This window comes from Triturus cristatus, chromosome 10 (assembly GCF_964204655.1).
Source record: "Triturus cristatus chromosome 10, aTriCri1.1, whole genome shotgun sequence".
In the NCBI taxonomy this organism is placed as follows: Eukaryota; Metazoa; Chordata; class Amphibia; order Caudata; family Salamandridae; genus Triturus; species Triturus cristatus.
In genome coordinates, this window is record NC_140593.1 from 745392071 (window position 1) to 745417377 (window position 25307).

A 25307-nucleotide genomic window follows, 5' to 3' on the forward strand; every position below is an offset into this window, starting at 1 on the left:
TAAGGAGACAGACTGTTGACAGGTTCGGATGGAGAACCCTCCCCTGCTGCTGCAACAGAAGATCCCCGAAGGGGCGGTTTTATCGGAGGACCAATGGCCATGCTCAACAGCTCGGGATACCAAACTCTGTGCTTCCCACTGGATGATAAGGGGGCTGACTTTGGAGGACTTGGAGGCTGCGGCTGCCGGGGTGAAGGGTGAAGGGGTGGGGGAGGGTGGGCCCGAGCTCTGGCTGCCTGACTGCTCTGGCTGCCCGACCCATGAAGTGTGTAGATACCACATCCTCAGCCACGCAGAGGCTGGGAAGCTTGTGCGCCGTGGTGGCTGGGTGGGTTCAGACATGTCTAGAGGCCCCTTTCGGGGCCCAAAGATCTAGCCGTAGACCTGCTGTCCGTAAAGCGCTCCAGCGATGAATACACATTGTCTCCAAAGAGACAGGATCCATCAAAGGACATGTCCATAAGCGATGCTTGGACATCCTCAGAAAAGCCAGTTGTCTTCAGCCAGCGAGATGGTGGTATCCAGTCCACAAAGTATAGTGAATTTGGCTGCATCTCTCCAGTCAGCAACAGCCTGGGGGAGGACAGCCCGGGCCTCCTCCAGGACCCCCTGCAGCACCTGCACAACAGTGTCCCACAGAATGTGAGTAGTGGCCCAAACGGCACGCGGTGTTCATCAACTGTAGCGCCAGGCTTAGTGGAAGAAAACATCTTCTTTCCTAAGGTGTCCTGCCTCATGTATTCACTATCTGGGGGTGCGTAAGGGAAAGTGCAATGGAAAGTGGAGGCTTGTACCATCAAGCTCTCTGGGGTAGGTTGTTCCGAGAGGAAGTTTAGCTCCCCTGGAGGAGGACGGAGGCGACGGGTGATTGTCCTGTTCTGATGGTCCTTGCCCTTTTCTAGCCTTGGACCAGGTTCCAAGCAGGACATCAGTAGGGGCTTCATTAAATGGGAAAAGCGGTTCTGAGGCTGACACTCCGTCAAGACGTTGGAGGGCAGATTAAGGTTCAGGACCTAAGCTGCTCCCTCCTCCATAGCCACGGTAGAGGGAAAAAGCATGCCAGTATGTGGAGAAGTGTCCAGTCCGCTGGCTTCTGCCACATCCTCACACCAGTCCACATTAGGGTCAAAGGGTTGGTATTCATCAGGGTCCAGCAACCACTCCCACTCCGCACTGAGTCCTAGCATATGAATAGGGCTCACGCTCCGGCCTGGACTGCATGGCTCCAGTCGGTGTCGGTGACGCCCATCCGACTTCGTGTCAGGGTAGGGGATCAGAATGGGGATGGTGGCGCTAAGAGCATCGGCATTGGGGAAGGTTGAGATGGCATGACTAGCACTGGTCCAGATCGATCCGTGGAACAAAGAGGCCTCACTGGAGCTGATGGCGTAAATCCACCAGAGGCCCCTCCCATATGGCCTGAAGGTGCACTGGCGGGAGAGGACTGCTCAAATATGAGGTGCATGACTTCACAAAACCCTTAAAGCTGAGGGAGGGTCGCACCGGCTCTCAAGAACTCGGGAAGCGGGGAGCCGACCCAGGTGCTGGCTCAACTGTGGAGCCATGCCTCAAATGTCGACATACCCTTTCTCATCGGCTCACAGACGAGGTGAAGTCGAAGACCTCTTCGACGTATTGCTTTTCTCCTGATGGGACTTACCCGAGTGCAACGAAGATTTCTGGCCCTGCGACCGCTCCTGGGACCTTCTTCTTGACCGGGATCAAGATCGTCGCCCGTCGAGCTGCCAGGAGCTTGAGGGATCACTCCTGCAAGGCCTTCAGGTTCATTGCGTGGCAATCGGAGCAGGTGTTCAGATCGTGCTCAAGGAACCAATGGCATACAAGGTGAAGGTCCGCCACCGACATCAGTCGGATCGGAGGTAGGACTCTGCACTGCTGCTGGGACAGCAGGTTCTCACGTAGAGGCAGTCAAAGCAAAGGGCATTTGCTGAGACTCAGTAGCTTTCAAAACTAGTCTCTCTGAGCCACATGTCGGGCTATCAGAATGAGCTGAGCCTGGAGCTGCCCTGACTTTTTTTTAGGACCCAACTGATAGCCACAAAGGAGTAAAAGCGTATAGGAGGCCAAGCCACAAAGACAGAACATGTTTCCTAGGAATCCTCGACGTAGGACCTTCAGGGCGGAAAAGGTTGGGCGTTCAGTATTGGAGGTAGCAAACTTATCTACTGAGGGTGACCCACTGTGCAAAAATTCTGTATGCACATTTTTGATGCAGACTTTACTCGTGATAGGCTAGATGACACCTAGTAAGGTAATCCGCCTTGATATTGACAGAACCTCCCAAACGACTGACTATCAGTGATATCCTATGAAGTTCCAGGAACCACCAAAGCCTCAGAATATCTATGCAAAGGGCTCGGGACCCAGCTACGCCCTCCTTATTGCAGTAGCACTTGGCAGTTGTGTTGTTCGTCAAGACTTGGGCAGACCTGCCCTTGATTAATGGCAGAAAAGCTTTGAGGCCTGCCAGAGAGCTCAAACTCCGAAAGATTCATTAGATGGCATAGCTCCATTGGTGACCAGAGATCCCTCACCTCAATGCCGTACAGATTGCCCCCCTATGCCAAAGATGATGAGTCTTTCACCATTGTAAGCTCTGGCTGGGGCAAGGAGCATGGTCTACCGCACATCAATAGGGCATCCTTCATCCACCACCACAGTACAAAAGTAATCCCACCCCCAATGCTGGGGCCACTGAAGCCAAAGGGTTCACTGAAGAGATCGCATGTGCCATTTGGCTTTAAGCTGCTATAGAAGGCACGAGGCCAGTGGTCTAAGAAGCCTCAGAATCATCAGGGCTGAAACAAGAGCTCACTCCCAAAACATTGGGATCATAGCCTCAATGTCCCTGACTCTCTGCAGTGGTGGAAAGGTCTAAAGCCACTGTGTAAACAAAAGCCCCTATGAAGGCAATCTTTTGCAAATGCTGAAGATAGGATTTTAGCTTGCTAATCAATTCATAGTGGACAGAACCAAAATTGTTTTTTGCCTGTTTGTGGCTTGCTGAGGTGGGCCCGACTTCAAGAGTCAAGTCATTGAGATATGTGTGTATGTGAACTCAGATGATGGGTTGCAACTACCAACATAAGCTTTACAAACACAAAAGGGGCTGAGAGCAGGACGGTAAACTGGAAAAGTTCAGATTCCAAAGTTTAGATCCCACCACAAAGCAGAGGCCCACCTGTTGGACTGCAGGACCGGCACATGAAAGTACGTGTCCTGCAACTCCAAGGATACTATCCAGTCCTTTGGGGGTCCTAGGCCAACAGAACTCAGACAAATGTCATCATTTTGAACTTCTAATTCCCGAGGAAGGTGTTAAAGAGCCTGATGTCTACGATCGGCCAGAGAGCCTCATCTTTCTTGGGCACCACCTCAGAAAGGTACCACCTCTTACCTCACTCTGCTATGGGCACCACCTCAATTGTGCCCATGGCAATCAACGGGCTCAAACAGTAGCTTGAGGGGAAATGAATTCAGCTTGGTGGTACCTGCAGCATGCGAAGAGGAGAAATATTGATGCACCTGATGATGGTGTCGTCCCTTACTGATCACCCCTGTCCTTAGAGCCACTAAAGGACTCAAGTGGTTGTTGGACAGGTGCCTCTGGCGGCAAGCAAGACCCTTGTATATCCCAGAAACATCCGATATAGCTGATGGAAATGGGAGCAGGGGAAATTGGAAAGATGCCCGAGAGAACAAACTGCAGCCCAGCTTTTCTAGAAGCTCTGAAGTGCTTATCCCCCTTTAGATAAAACAGCCTGCCCCCAAAGAAGGGCATGTCCTTAAGAAAAGCTTGGACAGCGCCATGAAAACCAAGGGAGGCACATCCAACAGTGGCCTTGGATTAGGACACTAAAGCCCATATCCCGGATAACAACGTTTGTCGTGTCCAGGCCAGATCTTAAAATATGCCCAGCTGAGTCATGGAAGACCTCTACAGCTTGAACTACGGATTTCCGGAAATCCTCCAGCAGTCGGGGGGGGTGGTATGGCGACCAAAGCAGCAAAAATCATTGAAGGATTGATGAGCAAGAGTAGCAGAGGAAAGAAATTTCTTGCCAGTGGAGTTTCTTGGGAACTCTGCAAAGTGGGAAATGTGTTCAGAATAAAATTACTTGAACTACACGTTTCTACAGATGCTGTGTCAAAAAGACTTGACCATCTGGCTGAAGCATGTGCTGCCCTGCGAGGGGGTCACACACTGGAGATGGTGAGCAAGGTCTGGACTAGGCTGCCATGAAGAGCTCAGTCAAGGCTTTGTTAAATTGAAGTAAGAGCTCTAAGAACAAAGTCCCAATCTGCAAGACCTCGACAAAATGTTAGCCTCAGTGGGCAACTGTAGATCCAACACCTTTGCAGCTCTGTTTTTTTTCACAAAAGAGGAACTTTCTCCTGTTGAGGACCTTAAGGGCGAATCCAGGACTGTTTCTAATGACATGTCAACTCACAGGACATTCCCTGCCAATAGTTCGTTTCAGCCTTCCATTCACCGGTTACACTTAAAATCTTTTCACCTAATCACCCTTCTTGCACTGTACAGTCAACACTAAAATAAAATGTTACTAATATGGTTATAAGGATTGCTGCCATATATAAATCAGTGTAAATGTATCTATACTATTAGTGACCACAGTAATTTGCATGGATTTTATCTGGGGTGCCGGTCATTACAATTGACATATGCCAAAGGGATCAATTCATCCTTTGTTAATAATTGGTGTGTAAACTTTCCGGTGAAGTGAACATAAATACCATCCTCCTGAAATACTGCCTACGAGGAAATGGAGGTGACAGGAGGAGAGTCACCCACAACCTGAGGTTGTACCATGGTAATCATATAGCGTGACAAAGGGGGTACCCTAGCAAACATCTTCTCCAGATCTGCCATCAAAGCAAAGTACAGAAGCAATGCCTTCATAGCTTGGACCAACCCCAGTCAGGGAACAACCACCGACACCTGTAAAAAGGAAGTTGAGGCCTGGTCCAGATACCAGATCCAAGCTGTTTGATGCTAACCGATGTCAGTAGTTATGTGGGGAGAATCAGCTGGTGGAAGATCCTTTGGGCCCATGAAAGTTCCATATGGATATCTAACCATCTTTAATAGTTGCAGTGTGGCCTCCCTGAAGGCCACGATATATTGCAGAGTTGATATTGACCCTGTAAATTTGGGACACTTCGGCTCCAGAACTGGGTCAGAGTCAGGCATTGAAGCGGGATTCGGCCACTTCGAGTACAGACTGTGAGATTTCCCCCAGGAGGAGGAGCGCAGAGCAAGTGAAGAACCTTGCTTGAACTTCTTATTCTTCTTTTCAATTTGTCTTTTGACTTTGTCCTGGACTTAACTGAAAATGGCAAAAGGTACTAGGAATTTGGCTTCCTGTTCCCTAATGCCTTCGGGTACACCAGGGAACATTTGTTGCATGACGTAGACTTGTGTTTAGTTGCAAAATACAAAAGGCAGATGTTGTGCAAATCCATAATGGACATCTACTTGTGACACATGAGGCATGACTAAAACCCTGTCGGTTGGGGGTGAGACATCCCTGCACACGGTCTGTAGAAGTTTGAAAAACTTGGTAGAATAGCCAAAAAGAAGGTGGCCCCAGTTCCATGTCAAAGGTGAGGAAGAAAGGGAAGTGGCATCAGCGTGCAGGAGTGGCATCTATATGCATCTCTATATTTCTATGTCCAAAGGCAGAACGGAGTTGTGACAGAGGCCATGGAACCATCTGCAGGAATGCAAGCGCTGTTGTAGGGACTTTTCTGGATCCAGTCTTGAGTCAGGGAAGATTCACATGGTGAAGAAATTGGCAGTTAGAAATATCCATCAGAAAAACATGCAGTGTTCAACTTCCCCAATTTAATCCCTGAGGACCCACATCACAACCCCTATATGTGAACTAACCTTTTGAGGTGGGCCAAGTGCTTCACTCCCTCATCACTGATCCGACTGTAATCTGTCAGGTCCAGCTCCAGCAGCCCCTGCAGACTGCAGAGAAAAAACAGCCCAGTGTCTGTGACGGTGTGTCTGCTCGGAAGTACCAAATGCGCTAACTTCAACCCTGAAATTGAAACAACAAGACATCACATTCAGGACCAATTGTTCGCAAACTCTATGCAGCTCAGAAGTATTGGGGTGGATAGGGAACAAAAGGTCCTAGGTCAGTCAACAGCAAGTCTGACGAGAACTAACAAATATGCTGCTCACCTCTGGAAAGATTCCACCAAAACCAAAAGAGCAGTAACCATCTTCCCATGATCATGCTCTGCCCATGCCAAGGAGAATGACTTGCAGTGTGCTATGCCCATGATCATGACATCAAACATAATCTGTTCATGATCACATTTATCAGCATTTCCTGCCTATATTCAAGGCTACTAGCATAATTTACCTTTGGCAATGTCTCGCAGGATGCTTTGCACCTGAGCAGGATTATCACAATCCTCTGCCTATGTCAGGACTCCCTACATTCTATTCTCTGCTTAGGAATACAACTGTGTGAGAAGTTGGCCTGGCATATGCTGGTCACTAGTTAAAGTGGCCACCTTGCACCAGTCCAATTCGACTCTTATGGTAGATAGGTTTAAGACAACCTTTTAAAGAAAGCTATCCTAGTGGTAGCTGTGGAGAGCAGCCTTCAGGCTAAGTCTCTGAGGAATGTAAAGCAGCTTGTTTTACCTTACAATCTCTTGAATTACCAAACGAAAGGACACCACACATGTATATATATAAAATATATATGTATTTATTTCTAGACACACTCTACTAATCTCTTTATGAGATTAGAAGTCAGGAACATATGCACAAATCAATGTTTCACAACAAATTAAGCACTTAAATGGCTGGGGCACTAGGGGCGTACCAGACCATATACTAAAAAAGAGGTACAAGAAGAACGACTTGAGAAGGGAGAAGGCCTAAAGTCTTCAGAAGCGCTAGGGCCTCACTAATCCACTCAAGGCAGATAAGTAAAGGACCCACGGGAGACGCATGCAGTGTGAGAACACAGCCGCGGGTCCCAATAGACTTCAATGGAGCTGTCAAGAATTCCTGTCATGCGAGGGGAAGAAAACGGTAACCAGCGAAAACGGACTACATCTCCCAGGATGCTTAGCGGTTGAGAGGTTAGGTAAACAGGAGAGCTGTTACATAACTCAAGGAAAACACGCCCTTATGTAAACAGGAGAGCTGTTACATAACTCAAGGAAAACACGCCCTTATGTAAACAGGAGAGCTGTTACATAACTCAAGGAAAACACGCCCTTATGTAAACAGGAGAGCTGTTACATAACTCAAGGAAAACACACCCTATAAAGGGAGGAACCGGGAGGTACAACGCTGTCGGATATTGTGTTTACACCGACGTACCTGCTTCGTGAAGAGCAGTGTTCCGGAGTGGTGCTCCAGTAAGGCAAGAATGGAGGTAGGTCGAGTCGTTACTCCCTGGGCCGTGTCTTGCCCCATCGTCACCTGTGAAGGACCCGGAAGCTCTACCGGTCAACCATTGAGCTTCGCTTTTTGACTCGGCTGAGTCAAAGCGCAGTGGCGCTTTTGCTGGTTGGAGTCGTAACTCCCAGCCAGACCAGAGATACAGGGACTGCCAGCTGTAACGCACACCAGGAGGTGTTTGCCGCGTTACAGACTCGGAAGTCCACAGGATCGATCGAGCGGCTGCTCTCGGTTCAGTCTTCTTGCTTTTTGATTGGGGTATCGGTGACGCATCACCAGGAGGTGACTCCGCGTCCCGGTGCAGTCTGAGGAAGAGGTTGAGCGGCTGCTCCCTTCAGGTAGAGACCCCGGCTGGGTGTTTCCCTGACTCCTCGATTCTCCCCAACACTCTTCGTGCCCCTCACAGCCTACCGATTGGCATTGTCGGCCATTTCATTTCTGCCCTCTGTTGGCATACGCCGGGATCGGCGTATATGCAGAGGACGGTTAGGACCATCCGTGCGGTGGGCTGGTAACGTACTTAGCCTGGAGGATTCCAGTGACTATAACTTTTGTTTGTTCTTTGTATTATTTTTGCCTTCATTAAATAACTAACCCTTCACAAGTGGTTGCGTCCTCATTATCGTGTCTGTTAAACGATCCCGAGACGTTCAGGGCGTTACAGGAGCAAGTCGCGGTTGGAATTTTAAAGTTTTAGGGTACTTCAGGAAAGTCTACAAGCAAGTCACTTACAGGGCAAGTAGTTCGAGAGCCAACACACACAGGAGCACCGGAGTGCACGAGTTACCTCACCCAGGGAAGCCGGGTGCATAGGTGTCTTTTGGTGTCGGGTCGCGGCGTCGTTTTCAATGGGAGCCAAAGAAGACTTGCTGCTTGTGAAGACAGGAGAAGTGTCCGGTGGAATCCAAGGCTGGATTCAGAAGAAAGAAGACCTGAAAGCAGAGGAGACAGTGTTCAAAGTCACTTGCCAGTGACCCGGGCCCGGGAAGATGGATGCCCATAGTCGTCGGGTGATTTCAGGTGATCACGGGTGTCTTGACTCTTCAGCCACGAGGTCTAGGAGGCGTCGACTACGACCAGGAGCTGGATTCGGAGTGTCCCACAAAGTCTGCAGCTTACTGCGGTGTCGGCAACCGGATTGGAGCCAACAAGCCTTGGCAACAGCAAGTCTTGTGGAATGTGAAGAAAGTCAGCGGTGCAGACCAGCAAGGTCTGAGGGACTCACCCAGCGAGGGTAAGTCAGGGCGGCCTGGAGCAACCAGGGGAGCCCTTTGGTTCGGTTGAAAAGTCTTCAGAGGACCCACAAGCCAGCCGGCAAGGGATCGCGAAGACGCCTCATGAGGATTCGCTTCACAGGAGCCCACGGTCACTCGGGACGAGGTAGGCCTCTGATTTTCGAGGGAAATCCTGCTGGAGGCTTGCACCACACGTTGTCCAATGCACAAGTTCGTAGAACGTCTGGAAGGGGCTGCACTCGACAATACCCGGGTATTGCTGTTCCTCATCACTCGTGGGGTCCACTCGCCTCAGGTTTGCTGGGGACTCACAATGGCCGTCGAGAAGTCAGGAAATCCACTTCTGGGGCTGCAGGAACTTCGGACTCCGGCGGGAGCGAGAACGTTTGCGACCGTTGATTCAAAGTTTTGGTGCCTGCCAAGCAGGGGAGTCACTCCTTGACTCCAAGGGAGATTCTTCAGTCTTCCAAAGGTAGTGGAACGTCGAAGGTCCAGGATTCTTCTTCAAAGCGTCGTCCAGGGATATCTAGTTTGCAATGGCAAGGTTTCCCTATCTTATACTAAAGGAAAGGGAGGGACTAGCTCTATGACCACTCCTCTAGGAGGGTCAGGGTAGTGGGTGGTTACACCCACTTCCCTTTGTCCAGCTTCGCACCAGAGCAGGGGCTGGTAGCCCCTGAACCGGTTTGAGCTGGCATATGCACAGAGGAGCCTACTGCTCCCCCAGTGCAGGACTTCAAAGCACTCTAGGAGTGCACCCACCCAGCCCCAATACACTAAATCCTGTCTGGAAGGTGGTGACACCTCCCTGTGACAGGATGCCTATTGTTGGGCCTCCTCCACTGCGAGTTTCGGTCAGCAGCAGGAGGGCAGCCCAGTGTCTGTGCTGGTGGCATCCATTTTGTGATGCCAGGGCTCTTTCCGGATTCTACCGTGTTTCCACAGTAGGTACATGTCTATCCCTCTAGAAGTGTGGGATCATACTCCCACACCAGTTACTGGTGTGGGGGTATGATTCCAAGGCGTTTGACACCAAACACGACATCTTTTGGTGCAGCCATCCCAAAGTTAGCTTTATAAGTTAGCAAAAATATTCAAAAACTAAAACAAAATCTGAACCTTGTGACCTTTGAATTACCTCAAATTAGATGTTGATTCCTAAATTCTTTTCCTTTGCTTGCTCCAGATCTCTTTATGACATGCTGTTATCACTGCTGTAAACTTGCCAGATCAAGCTCTTTTTAAGATGTTTAATATCATGAGAAATGAACCAGACGAGAGAGATGGACATTTTTTGACTGAAACTCAACTTTAAAGATGGCGCTTGTACGTACATGTATTAGCGCGAACGTCTGACATGTTTGAAACGCAGACGAGATTCACAGTGGACCGCAAACCACAGACATGCAGAAGAGCGCTCACACTTTAAACATCGCTGCAAGTGTCTGACGTGTCTGGACCGCAGACGTAATTCTCTGTGGACCGCAAACCGCAGACGTGTAGGGGAGCGTTCACGCATTAGACATCCACCGTGCACGAAACGCAACGATGATGTCACTGAACCGCAGATCAGGGCCGTCACCTGCCCCTCCCCCTCTAATCTCCTCACCGTGTAGTAAAATCCACCTCTTAAGCGCGAACAAGCTGCCGCTGGAGAAGATTAACCTTCTCTTCTTTTCAAATTGAGCTGCCGCTGGAGGAGTTTGATTCTTATCTTTACGATCATAAGGAGATAAGGGCAGAGTACGCTGGATATTGAGGCGATGAAGGAAACTGATGTCCACGATCGTCGCCAATAAAATGTGGTATCTTCTATGAGAGAAAAAGACACAGGAGCACACAAAGTACCAGGTACGCTGGGTTTATTCACCTCAACCATCAATTGCTTAGATTCAACTGACAGAGATAGAATTAACAACATCATTCTTAAGACTCACGTTCTACATGGAATGGTAAAACATGAGGATTCTGTACAATATAAGAAGCATAATACAATGTCACAATATGCTTAGGGGTGGTCTCGTAGAAAAATCATCTCTTGCACTGTCTTCAAGGGTAGACAACCCTTGTGTAACTTATGCGTCATTGCCCATTGAATTAGCATCTCTGTGTGTTACAGCCTGTTTACCCCAGACCAAGTAAGCAATAGAGCTGTATAGGTTACTAGAGGGAAAGATAAATCAACATCGCAGTCACAGTTTAACATCTCCGATCACAATGTGGTCCTATTACAACTACAACTACGATGGGAGCGGCCCACACCATGTATTCCATCCTGGAAGCTGAAGCCAGAGGCACTGGAGGATCCTGTATTCCGAGAAGAAATTGGGACCAGCCTCAGACAATACTTTGAGGATAATGATGGGTCACTGTCTTCCCCATTAGTGGAAGATGAAGAATTGAGTGCACATTTAACACCACAACCGCTCATAGCCCTAACTAATGCTGCTGAAGAACTGGGAAGCACGATCACAGTGCAGGAGATCCAAGTGGCAATAAAATGTTTGGCGTGCAGAAAAACACTGGGGTCGGACGGTCTTCCGATTGAGTTTTATATGACGTATGCTACCGACCTGGCCCAAAGGCAGGAGAACTTCCGAAGCGCAACAGAGGCTGCTTACCGGACACCACGTGGGAGGCGCTTGTGATCCCACTGAAGAAACCGGGGAAGCCTGAGAAAGACTGTCGATCTTATCAACCACAGTCAATGCTCCACCTCGATTATAAAATTCTAAGTACAATACTAGCCGCTAGATTGCTCCCACTCATGTCCAAGTTAGTACACCTTAACCAAGCAGGGATTTATACAAGGTAGAAATACAGTGTTGAATATCAGACGGCTGCTCTCCATTTTCGAATCTGAGACCTATGACTATAGCAGAGCAGCAGCCTTTGTGACTGATATAGAAAAGGCTTTTGATAGCCTAGAATGGAGATCCCTCCATGAGGTGATGACCAAGAGGAACCTGGCGCACCGTTTCTTGGCATGAACTAAACTGCTATATGCAGAGCCACAACCACGGTTCGAACAGGCCTGACCATCTCCAAGTGCTATAAAGTAGGCCAAGGGTCCTGACAAGGGAGTTCACGGTCTCCCTTTCTGTTTGCCTTGGCAATGGAGCCGTTCACCTGTTTGGCACGGGAGGGGGACAGATACAGGGGCATCCAGATTGGCAATCACCAGCACCAAATCGCTCTGGATGTTGACAATCTCTTCGTATTTATCAAGGACACAACAAGGGACCTAGAGGGTGCTAGGGCTCTGCTTAGAGAGTTCCGGGTCTGGCCTGGCTTAACAGTGAATTGGGAGAGGTCACAGCTCTTTCCTTTAGAGGTCAATGCTCCCCTGCAGGGAGAGCTGGGTGACCTTTGTTGGAAGCCTAACTGCTTACCATTATGGGGGGTAAAGATTTACCACTACAGACAGAGCTTGCTGGATGGTAATGTAGAGCATGCTATAAGATCCTTATGAGCCTGTGCTGAATTTTGGGGGTCACTCCCGCTCTCTGTAGCGGGCAGAGTGACCCTACTTAAAATAGTATCCCTTCCAGATTATTATACTTCTTCACAGTACTGCCGATATGGATTCCCAGAGCATTCTTTAGGGAGCTTGACTCCTTGGTGACGCCGTTCCTTTGGGGCCAGGCCGCAGACGAGTAGCACTAGTCTAACTACAGCACCCATCTGACAATGGAGGACTGGCAGTACCGGAGTTTGAGTCCTATTACTTGGCGGCACAACTCCAGTGGTTCCCACAATGGCTAGGGGGCAGGCAATCCCCGGATAGAGCACTGGGGTCGTTTGTCCCAGAGCTCCCCAGATTAAACGGAGCACTTCTGCGAATACTACTCAAATCAAGATAATGAAAATGTAACAGCTAGTCTTAACCTAAACGGAGAGGATGTTGCTGCTTTTAAAAAACAGTTGCAGGAATTTATGGGCAATGGATTTTTTTTAATTAAAGCCTCATTCGAGGAAGTGTTCAAAAGAATGGAGTCTCTGGAGGCCTCTATTAATATCAATCACGATTTGGTTAAACAATCCTTTGCAAACAATTTAATTTTGAGAGGAGAGGGCTTGCCCAAGTGAACACAGGATCTCGGAACAATGCCTCTAGCAAGAGTCAAAAGCGGGAAAGGAGTTTTTGCCAATTTCAGTAGAGTCGGGGTGATGCTCATCACCGGAGGTTGGTCAACGTACAGTAGTTCCAACTGAAAATGTGTGGGAGGGCCAACACGCGAATGGTAATTTAAGAATAAATAGTTTAGCTAATCCAGAAAATGGAAGACTTTTCCTTGATTTGCCTCCTTAAGCAACTCTGTTGGTGATCATCTTGAAAGGGGAGCCACGTTCTAGGTTAGGTCAGGTCAGAAGGAGTGATGGCGTGAGTTACTTAAAGTGCGACACTGCTTGAGCCCAAGAGTTGGAAAGTTCAAATCCCTGGTGGAGGACATTGGCATGGTAAGGTGTGTTCCCTGGATAAGGAGGCGCCCCAAATCCTGTCCTCGAAAATGTGATTGTTTATTTCTGGTTAACCTCTTATGCAGAACAGCACTGTCTCTTTTGGCACCCAAATCATCACACACCAATGGAATTGTGACGGTTCCTCTAGGCAACTTTTATTGCCCTGGCACCATGGAAGAGAAGGTGTACCTGAATCGTCAGGTTGCCAAAGGGTTGGTGAACAGAGGTGTAGCGTAAAGCTTGCTTCACAAATAGTGTTTCTATATTTTCGCTCCCACCCCAGAGAGTCCCGGGTGAGCAGATCTCTTGATTACAAATTTGCATGAGGATGCAAGGAGGGAAACAGGTTTGGAGGATTGTACTTTTCTCTGCACCACAGAGACCGGTAGGGAGGATAATAGCATTACGATGCTGTGCTGTAACATAGCAGAGATCAAGAGAAAACTGGATCATCCGGATTGGGTCAATTGTATTAGAAACTATTCCTTTGTATGCTTACAAGAAACCTGGGCGACTGATCCTTTTTACTTAGATGGTTATTCCTCCTTCTGTTCTCCAGCCAGTAAGCGCTGGGGGAAGGGGGGTGGGGGGGTGGGGGGGTAGCGATTTTCATTACGATTACGTTTTTTGGGAATGTTTACAAGAATATTCTTGATGTTCTGTATTATCAATTGCTTGGGTATGATTTTAAAGGCGATTAGTTATTAACTTGTTTTAATTACTTATCGTAATAACATTTTCTCCTCCTCTAGTGCTAATTTTGTTTTGAAACTCAAGAAAGAGTTGAAGGGTTGCCTTAAGATAAGGGACAAAGATTTTTATAATTTGGATGGGAGACTTAAATATCACAACATGTACCTCTGATGCTAAAGAGGTTTGTATTTTGACAAAAAACGGCGGCAACGGTTTAGAACACTTCATAGCACTTATGGGGAGGCAGTGAACAGGATCTTATAGGAAGAAAAACAAAAATATTTATTAATGATGTCCTCCCCTTACTGGTCACAGCACCATCAGCCTTTTTTCGGAATGGCTGCTGTAGTACTATTGATCTTATTTTAATTTCAGAAAACGGGGTTCTAACCAGATTTACTCACACAGGGGATAAGTGTGGGATGGCAAAGTCGGATTGCCCTGAAATGGGAGGGTGTGGATACCGAGAGGCTGGTCACGGATTTAATTACGCCCCATGCCAGTTTAGTAGCTACTAGACTGGATGAAAAGCAGATGGGAAAGCTGCCTTAGCTGCATTTGGAGTGTTAGCTAATTATATTCAAAATTCTCTGACAAGATCCCCAGCCAAATATCAGTCAAAAATTAAATAATGGTTCGAAGTAACTTGCAGTAAAACCCATAAAGGATTGAAAAAAAGCTTTGAGGCGTAGGATACCTCGCTAGTGAAATGCAGGATTGAATTCAAACTTTTGCTGGATAAGAGGAAGATTAGTTGTAGAAAAAGTAGGATCTGCTTCTATGGTTACCCCCACTTGTTGCCTGATGCTAAACAGTTTTTGACTAGTCTGACTGGGATCCTGCTAATCAGGACCCCGGCCTATCTAATTTCTCCCTAAGCTGTTGTGTTCAGTACTTAGGTACATCCCAGATTGGATACTGGGGTACCCTTATAAGTCCCTAGTGTATGGTACTAAGGTACCCAGGGCATAGGTACTCCAGAGGTCACCCATGGGCAAAAGCATGTTTTATGCCACCCATGAGTGATCATTCAAAATGGAACTGCAGGCCTGACATTGCAGCCTTGTTAAGCTGGTGTTATCACCACTTACTAAAGATATAGGTCTACTATATCTAGAGTTAATGCACTTAAAACCTTTAAGTCACCCCTATAGCAGGCTTTGCAATCCTGAAGGCAGGGTTCTTGGTTCTAAGTGAGAGGATGCCCCTGCATGAGCAGGACACCACTGCAGCCTACGGAGTCCATTCTCCCGGGTTGTCAATGAAGCAGCAATATACTATATAGATGCAAAAACAACGATTGATGGACAGAATGCAGAACAATGTCATACATTCACCCCAGTACAGAGATCTTGGCCTAAATCCATATTTGTTTTGCTTACCATGCCATTCCAGTTTGAACACAGCCATATGCAAATCAGTCTTGACCCTGTGCCCAATAGGAACAGTCCAGCCATATAGCCTAATTACACGATGACCATCTCGAAAACTGCTTCAATTAATCCTATCATGTTTGGTATCAAAGATGTTGGAATCATACCCCAGACCATAAATGGTGTTAGAGGTATGATTCCAAGCACTGGAAGAGCCCTCAGGCTCTCAGTGTTGCCGGTACCGGCCTTCTTGACCAGGACAGTACAAAATGGTTGCTGCCGCCCACAGACACGATTCTACCCTCCTGCTGCTGAGCCAAGCTCGACCATGGGAAGGCAGAACAATAGGCATCCTGTCACAGGGAGGTGTGACCATCTGTCAGAACTCAATTTGCACTCACAATTTGCCGATACTCCCAGGAGCAGAATATTGATATTTTTCCAATTCCCACCTCAGACCTTCCCACAAACACCAAACTCAACTGGCGGTCGCAAGAACCCTGATGGGGGAAAGGGGTATGGGACAGAGAAGAGACTGCCTGGCTTTCTTTGGTTATTTCCATTCCTGTGCTATTCTTCCTTCTGCCTTTCACTTTTCTTCCTGCTCTTTCTCTCTCTACTTCTTTTAGTGGAATAACTGCAACATAAAGCACATTTATTACTTCTCCAACATTCCTTCTTAACTGACTCCCTTTGATATCTCCTCTCTATCTTTCCTACCCAACTAGCCCTTGGCTTGCGCTCCTCTTCTTTTCTTCTACAAGGTTTTTAACATCAAGTGCCCTGTTATTACAAACAAGCTTCAGTATTTTCTTCAAAGGAAACATTTACATTTTGTATTCAACTCTCTCTCTCTCTCACGCTCTTACTTGTAGTATTGATAACCTTTTTATATATGTTTCTTCCTCAGGAAAATTGGTTGCTGCTCCCTGGAGGCTGTCCACCGAAAGACTGGGATCAGCGGAAGTCTGGTAGGTGAGTATTTCCAAGATTCTACTACAAACTTAATTAAGAATTTCTAAATTCCTATTTTTAGAATTCCTCAAACCTATCTAAATATCCGACGCTGCGAAACGTTCTACACTAAGCCTTGCAAATATATACACTAAATCCCTGACTGACTAAGGCTATCTCTAGACATGTTCTCTCAGGAAACTCCGTAGGTGAAGTGCGCGGTTTGGCATTCAACTGGCGCACTTCACAGCTGGTCTTGACCTCGCGCCCGGACCCAGGTGCGAGAAACTAGACTGGCAACTGTCAGTGCATTCCTCCCTGTTGGGAGTACAGGACAGGTGCCCTTATCTCGCACTATGATCACCCACGATGTTTTTCGAGCAGGTGATCGTTTCAGAACCTTTATTTCTGAAACTACTGAGGCGCAATGGAGTTTATGAAATCCTTTCTCCTGAAACCTTACACCACCTACCAGACAGGATTTAGTGCTTTGGGATGGGGTGGATGCGCTTGCCAGAGCCACTCAGTCTGCATGAGGGGTACATTTGGTGTCCCTGTGCATAGTCCAGTTCAAACCAGTCCTGGGAGCCGTTGGCTCCTGCTCCTGCTCTACGCGAAACTGGACAAAGGACATGGGAGTAACCTCCCCCTGTCCAGACCCTCCCCTGGGAGGGTACTCTGAATCTTCCCAACCCTTTCTCTATGGTACTTAAGGGCTTACCTGGGTGTAGGTCCCTTGATTCGTTGTGGGATAAGATTCAAATCAGACACCACTGTACTTCTATCGACTGGGCACTCTGGACTTTGCTGGACTTCGTTTGGGCCTGACTTCATCTCCCTTCGAGTCTTCTGCATCGTCTGTGCCTGTGCATTGTGCAGGAGCCTTCCAAGGCCTGTGAAGCATCAAAGACACCTGAAGAAATCTCCCTTGGAGTGAAGGAGTTACTCCCCTGCATTTGCAGGCACCGCAACTAAGTTGACCGGTCTGCAGATCCTGAGCATCCTCCAGACTCCATGAGCTCTGCAACACAGGTGATAGTTTTCCACAGCTCCCGAGGCCTGCCCTGCCCGCTTACCAAGTTTGAGGCCATTATCCAGGGGGCAGCAATAATGGACCCCCTGTGCACCGCATCCAACAAGCCTTTGCAGTTGCAAAGGCTTGTTGGCTTCTTTGCAAGAAGATCTTTGAGCTCCAAGTAGCCCCAACCTCGAGCACCTCCAGTGACCAGAATCTTCATCCACACCACATCGTGTGCATCATGGCCTGCAGTCCTCTCTGACTCCAGTACCTCTGGCCTGTGGGTCCACTTGAGGGTCACACTCGTTTCTTTTGGGCCTGCCCTGACTCCCCTGCCTTTGGTGAGTTCCCTGGACCTTGCTGGTCCCAACATTTCTCCTTATTTGATTCCTGCATTGCTTGCCTTTGCAGAGGCTTGTTGGTGCTCCCGCCGGACACCAACCCCTCAGCACTCGACAACCTTTGTGGGACAGATCGTACATGGCTCCTGGTCCTCCTCAGTGTCGCCTGGTCCTCACAGCTGCAGAGTCAAGGTCATTGTCATCCATCCTGCAACACCCGACATCAGAGGGCATTCATCTTCCAAGTCTCCTGGTCACCCCTGAGTGACATAGACTTTGTCCCCTCTGATTGCAGTTATCTCTCATCAAGAATCCATCTTCGGGTTCCACCGGACACTTTCTCCTCTTCCAACAGCGGCACTTTCCTGAAGAAGTCCTCCATTGGGTTCGACAGCGGTTTCCGACACCACTTCACACTTAAATACCCAGCTTCCTGGTGTAGGTAACGTGGGTACTAGGGTATCCACAGGTGGGGTGGCCCTTCAACCTTCTGTCTTCCATGGGGTTTCTTCAGGGTCCATGGAGATGGATCCTTAATCTTTAAAAATCCAACCGCGACTTACACGTAGAGTTGTACGAAGCACGCAGTCGTGTTCCCACACTGCACGCGCTCTCCGTGGGGTCCCTATCTACTCACCTTGGGTGGTTCCTTGGGTCCCCAGCACTTCTACGTCCTCTCAACATTGTCTTGACCCGAGTCGTGGTTCTTATACCACTTTCTTAGTATATGGTTTGGCCCCCAACTGGGTCCAATGTGTATTTCGTGCTATTTACTGTGTTTCTTTGCTAAAGTATTGTGTGCATTGTACAAATCTCTGGGTAGGAGATATTTCTATGCGTTAGAGCGTATTATATAATAAAAAGATATTTTTGTAAATACTTGGTGTGGTTCTTTTTCACTTAATATATACTATAATATTGCATTCTGGTGAAACAAGCTGCTTTACACTCCTTCTGGACTAAGCCTGAATGCTGCTCTCCACAGCTACCACTTAGAGAGCTTTCTAAGATTGTCTAAGACCCCTTAAATCACGATAAGGGTTGCCTGGACTGGTGCAAGGTGCCCACTTTCATTAGTGGACATCATATATTAGGCCAGCTTCTCACAGTAGTATTAAGGAGAATGCTTGAGATGCTCTTCACGTAGCAAGTGCATATTCTGATAGCGCTACCTTCTGGAAGGTGATCAATACCCCTAAATTTATTGATGCTGCTTACCCAACTGTGGATAATGTAATAACGGCTGAGGAATGGGTTAGGCACTTCCAGTCCATTTACTCAGTAGGAGCAGAGGAAAAGATTGATCTTGAGCATAAGTCAGGAATATGTACAGCAATTCCCATTGAGTTGAGCTTAACTGAAGTGACTGGTGCAATAAGGGCCAATAGGGAAAGGAAAGCCCCATCTCCAGATGGCTTTTTAGGGGATTCCTTCATCGATAACATATACTTCTGGACCCCACTGGTGACGGATATTTCTAGAGCAGGAACTGCGTATGGCGCCCTACTGACCTGGTCGCAGTCTATTATGGTGCCAATCTTTTAAAAGGAAATATAGAGCTGATTCAGGGTGTTATATACCTATTGCATTGCCAAATTCCACCCTTAAAGTGGTTGGAAGGATTGTTTTTGCCAGGCTGGATGGATGGGCAGAGGAAAATGATATTATCAGTGACATACAGTACTGTATCGTAAAGAACTAGGTATGGTGGAACAATGTCTGAATGTATACCGCCTTGTGGATAAATATACAATAGCCAAAAGGGGGACCATGCACATGGCGTTTATGGACCTGTCTTCCGCATTTAATAGCGTACACCGTTCAATCTTGTGGGGAGTTATGGGCATTGATAGGTCACTTGTTGCCTTTTAACTTCAATTGTATAATGACACCAAGGCTAGAGCACGTTATGGAAGACAGCAAGAGTATACGGACTTGTTAGAGGTCAGTAAAAAGTAAGGCAAGAGTGTATATTAGCTCAATTTCTGTTCACGTCGTATATTAATAATTTGGAAAGATTTTATTGGAAAGCGCATGTGATATGCCACAAATAGGATCTCGCCCGCTACTGATACAGCTGTATGCAGATGACAATGTCCTGATGGCCAGGACAGGAAATGCCCTTCAGTGCTAGAGTCTTTTTCTTTTTTATGGATAATTTGGATATGACAGGAAATGGCAGGAAGTCATTCACGATGTGCATTGGACCGGAGAGGAAGAAGGAGGGTGCTCATTTCTTCAAGGGCAATAAGATGTCAGCTACAAATACATTCTCTTATCTAAGTTTGTTATTCAGTGTCCAAAACACCTGGAAACCTCTGTTGGAGAATAGAAGGTTGTACTTTGGCAAAGCTATTTCTGTGGTGTTTAGATTTGCTGTAAGATTGGGCCATAACCTCTAAAAGAAATTATTGCTATACATAAAGATAAATGGGTAGCAGGAGTACATTCTATGGGCCAGGGACCTGGGGTACTCTAATGTGTCTATGATTCAGCAAGCTGAAAATATGTGCTGGAAATTATGCTTGAAGTCCCCTCTAGTTGCTTGAATGACATCAATCATATAGAACTTGGGGAACCATTCATAAAAGAAAAAATCCTTGCAGCCCCCCTCTTATTGTGGAGAGCTGTATGGAGGAAATAGGCTGCTTCATTAGATAGAAAGATTATAGATGACTGTTTGGCTCAGGAAGTGGCGTTGCAAATTCCTTGGCTTAATTATATTAAGACTTTATGTGAAAGTATTGGTTGGTCTACCTTTTTTCAACTCCCAGAATCGTTGAGGGGAATAAATGAATGATCTCTCCTCCAGGATTTCTAAACTGAGAATTGAAGAGAGGCAAATAATTAAATTTAGCAAGGCAACTGTGGTAACACGTAACCCTTTGACAACAGTGCCTGGTCTACAGCCTTACCTAAATATGATACAACATATATTTCTAATGACTAGATTCACGTTAAGCACTATTCGCTATGTATATGCTTTTAAGGAGGGAAATAGCAATTGTTGTCAATTAGCACTGTGTCTGTGTGATCATTGCTTGGAGCAAACTACTCTCCATCTAACCTTTTATGTGATTTTTAGGTAGCACCGAGGAAAAGGTACATTCCACTGTTGATAACATCTTTAAATTTTGCACAATGTAGACTGGCTTGTTGTATCTTCAGCAACTTAATTCCTGTTTTATTTGCTCTTCGATTGTGAGTTTTTTTGTGCAAGTCAAAAAAATTAGAAAGAGGGGCATTGTGTTTTAGATTGGAAATGTTAGTACTATTAATTTGTATTTTTTTATATTCAATTATATTGAGATTTTTAACAAAATGCACACTCAGTCATCACATGAATGTATAACATCTTTGCGGCATAGATCATTGTCAACTGTTTCTGTTATGTTACATTACATCACTAGCCATCCTCCACACCTCAGCCTTTCCGACAATCTTAACCCAACAGCCCCAACCATTTGCCCCACACCTTCTTATGCTTATTCGGACAACCCCGGGCTTCATATACTGGCTGTTCTTGTGCAGCGCACCAGTCCAATCCCCTTCGCCACTGGAAGATCGTAGGTGGACGGGGGTTCTTCTAAGCAGCGGCAATGTCTCTCTTTGCCACCATTGTGGCAGTCCCAAGGAAAGCCATGTCTGCCCTTGTTCCTCCTGTGCCCTCTATCACACCCAGAAGTAAGGTTCGGGGCATAAGGGGGACCTCCCACCCCAGCACCTCAGTCAACTCCTCAACCACTCTTCTCCAGTACCTTTCTATGACCTGAAATGACCATGCCATATGATAAAAGTCTGCGGGTGTATCTGTACAGTGCGGGCAATTTGGACACTGTAAGGGCCCTGCTCAGTGAAGTCTACTGGGAGTGAGGTATGCACATTGAAGATAGTAATATTGGATTAGACACAATCTCGCTGAGACGGTAATTACTCGGGGGGCCATAAGGGCATTCCACAAGTCTTTGTCTGTCATGGGGCCTCCCATCAGGATCGCAGGAGGTCTAGATTAGTAGGTGAGTTATTTACTAAGGATCTGTATATTTGGGAGACTCCTCCTTTCCCCAGGGGTCCCATAGGGAACTTAGCTTCAAGAGGGCTAAACTCCGGCAGCGTGATGCCTACGGGGATGACTGTAGTTAGGGAGTCATCAAGAAACAAAAAATTGCCAGTACTGATGCAAATTACACAAACAAATTTAACAATCACTCGTGCCACTCATAGTGATTCAAACCATCTTATTTGAAACATATTTTTATTTTATATTTCGTACTCAAATATATTTTTTTAAGACTTTTTTTGTCATTAAAGATGCAAATAAACCATTTTCAATGGACCTGACAATATTTACAGTTCAAAACAATAATGATCAACATATAAAACAAAATTTACAAACTACATTCATAAACAATCCATTTAGACATGCCCATAATCCCTCACAAAATAAAAAGAGAAAGAAAGAATATAAGAGTAAGTAGGAAAGGATTAGAGTTTCACAAAAAGAAAGGGAGCAAAAAAATCCCAGCAGAAGTTGGCAAAACAGTACGGTATTCAGGCTATTTGACCTAAACCTATAAGTCAAACATCATTTATAAACCTGACACCTTTTATTTAGTAGCACCACTTGTTTTAACCAAGCAATAAGGTCTACGCGTTTCAAACCCTTGTTTATTAATGGATTATCCTCAGGACCTGGGAGAATGAGCTGTAAAAATAAAACAAAACAAAAATGTATGTGTTACACTCTTGTATCTATCAAGCATTCTCATGCACCTCTGTTCGATTCGGCGCAATCAGTCCCTTAATAATTTCCTGCGACGGCACCCGTGGTGCTTCACAGCCGATGTTATATCAACCACGTAACACCTAATGGGGTTAAGAGAATACCAATCATATTTACTCTTTGGCTATTTGTCACTCGATTTGAAAACAGAGTTAAGAGTGTTAACAAACTCCGTTTTCCTTCAAACAATGGCTTGTAGGCCCAAAAACAATCCTCTAAGCAGCGGTCGCGACCTGGCTCATTTTATGGCACATAACTGAAACGACAGATATCCGCATTTATTTAAATGAAAAAGTACTAAACTCTGAAACAGCGAACCACGACAGACCATAACGCATACCTCAATGGTTGCCTTTAGTCATCTACGTTATCCAGCCACCATTAATTTCAGCAAGGCGAAGTCTGAAACAAAAACGTGAAGACATAGAAAGGCGTTGAATTTAAAGGCCACAAATAAATTAAACCAGTCTAAAGAGATAAGAGATGTATCGCTACCTTCAATTCCTCGGGATAGCCGCTGCAGCACGATTTCCTCTCCTGAAAGACGATGTATCCTACCCGAAGCCAAGGCTCTTTTAATTTTTACTCGCGACGCTCTATCCACGAATGGCGTGTGACGTCATCACTAATCAACATCACGGCGAGTGAAATTCCCCCAAAACGTTATTGTGCCAAACGTATCCACAACAAATTGATGGCAGGAGAAAACATCAGGTAATCGTTGGGATGTGTGAAACGGGTGAGACGTAAAGCATTGTTTAAACCTGTGGGAACCCAAACTCGTTAAGCTCCAGTTCATATGCCGAGTCCGTCCATACCCCTGTGAACCATTCATTGATTATCAGAAGCCGCGTTGCAAGGTTGTATAGGTAAGGATTGGTCGTGCCTATGGTGCTCCTTGAAAGCGGGATAATGCCACTGTTGGCCTAAATTGTCCCCTGAGGAACGATTTCAGTAGTGTGTCTGATGGAGCGGGTAAAATATTTTTTTTTATATACCCAATCCATTTATATTAGTTTATATTAAAACGAATAAAGAACTAATTCGAATGAATAATAGAGTGATGTGATGAAAATTAATCAACCTTATTAACCAAGAGACTACACGTGGGAATGCATTTGCATGGCTAAAATAATAAGTGAACTAAGTTTGTACGCATATTAAAGTTATATGTTTGGCTTAAGCAGTGTTAATGTGATTTGTGCTTAAATAAACCAGCATTAACAGCTCTGAATGTTGCATATGGCTAGATAAATGCATATTAGTAAGGGAATAACACTGTTTTAATTATTTCAATGTATTAATTACGATTTTGTGTTTTCTTTGCTTAAAGTTGACTATTCTGGCCTACCAAAAGATGGCTGCCGACTGAATCCTAACTAAAGTACATGACTTCATAAATTGAGCAATGGAGAAAGGCGTCTGCATTGACTTCGTTCGTGGCCTTTCCGTGACCCGACAGACCAGGTCCATGAAGACTACCCTGGGCGAGGTGCCAATGTCCCTGAATGTGAAGCAATTGTTGCCATTTGGGAACAAAAAGCCACCTATTTACAATAGACTGATACTTTCTTGACCTGAGAACAGCCTTTCCCATGCGCCTAGTTTATTCATCATCCGTATGTGAAATTTGGAGAATGTTTCTTAAATGTATTGGGACGTGGCTGAATTCAGCCAATCAGGGGCCTGGAAATAAAGAAAATGTTACTGTTATATGTAAATTTTTAGTATAAATATTAGTAGTCTAGAGAGGAAAAGGAGCACGAGACGCACCCTACCTGATCGATGCTACTCTATGCGACACTCCATACTGACAGAAGAGGACGGGACGTTAGAATACTGATGATCTTTCTGAGGATCGGCTCTGACTTAGAAAACGACAAATAGCCAGAATAGGTAAATATGACAAAAGATAATATGGCATTATTAGGATTTAACCTGCAATTTAATTAGATAAAGAAAATCATTATTTGAAGAACTGTGTCGGGTGATTATTTCTGGCAATGTTTTTATTGATTAATATGGGAGTTAAAGTGATTTCATCAAATTCCATTTCAACTAAATGATCTAGTCCACCTCCGGAGGGAGGAACTAGTAGGGTAAGTCAATAGATGAGGTTTCCTCTATCAAAGTGAATAACTGTAGTTCGAGATCGGATATCTCCTCTGTAAGGCACGGATAGTTTGAAGAGAATGAATGTTGGTGTTATGGGCCCCACCAGCGTGTGATGTGTTTATGTGCGTGTGACTGAGAAATCATTCTGTCCGTGGAAGCAGGGGGAGATTTTGTGTCCTGAACTGCACCAGTATTTCTGGTAGCTAGAGGATGGTTTTTATTGTTTTGGTTTGATGATTTTGGCATGTATATAGCTTATCGATTATTGATTGGTATTGATATATGTACTAACACTATATGTTGAAGTCGTATTGAGTTTTATGTTGTCTGTACGGCTTCTGGGAAGTAGGAAGTCGGGAATTGATGACAGTTCCGTAGTGGAGCAGAGGAAAGTGCTGCTCTCGGGAAAGACGGGATTGTGGTTGCCCGTAGGTACACGGGAGGAACGTGTGACAATTGAAGTGACACGACGCATTGTCTGGGTTTGATTCGGTAGCATAGCCGAGTGTTGCCATTAGTGATTTTCTGTGTAAAGAAAGGCGTGAATGATAGCAAAGGGTTACCTGTGATATTTTGGTCTTAGGTACCAGGAAACCAATTGGTATGCCGATAACGCTTATCACTGAAAAGGTAGCAGGTGTTCTCTGAGCTTGTTAGAAGGACAAAGTAGAGGTAAGCGCTGCTTTGTTAACGTATGGTATAATTCTGTAGTAGGACAGACTGTTCGCTCTTCTCGGAAAATCAGGATTCTGTGTGAATGAACTAAATTTTCTTGTGTAAAAGTGCGTGAATGAAATAGAATTTGGATTGATTGCGGAACTCTGGTTTTATTTCTCAGGAGCATTGCGTTTCCA

General features: G+C 46.0%; 1 protein-coding gene across 1 annotated transcript in view; it reads right to left on the bottom strand.

Annotated features, from left to right (window-relative positions):
* The window catches only part of LOC146789944 (uncharacterized), a 1358907-nt gene that overhangs the window by 115740 nt on the left and 1217860 nt on the right, over window positions 1–25307 (bottom strand). Inside the window, exon 14 of the mRNA XM_085628244.1 lies at window positions 5933–6089. Coding sequence (XP_085484370.1) covers window positions 5933–6089 — 157 coding nt within the window. The remainder of the gene's footprint in view (window positions 1–5932; window positions 6090–25307) is intronic.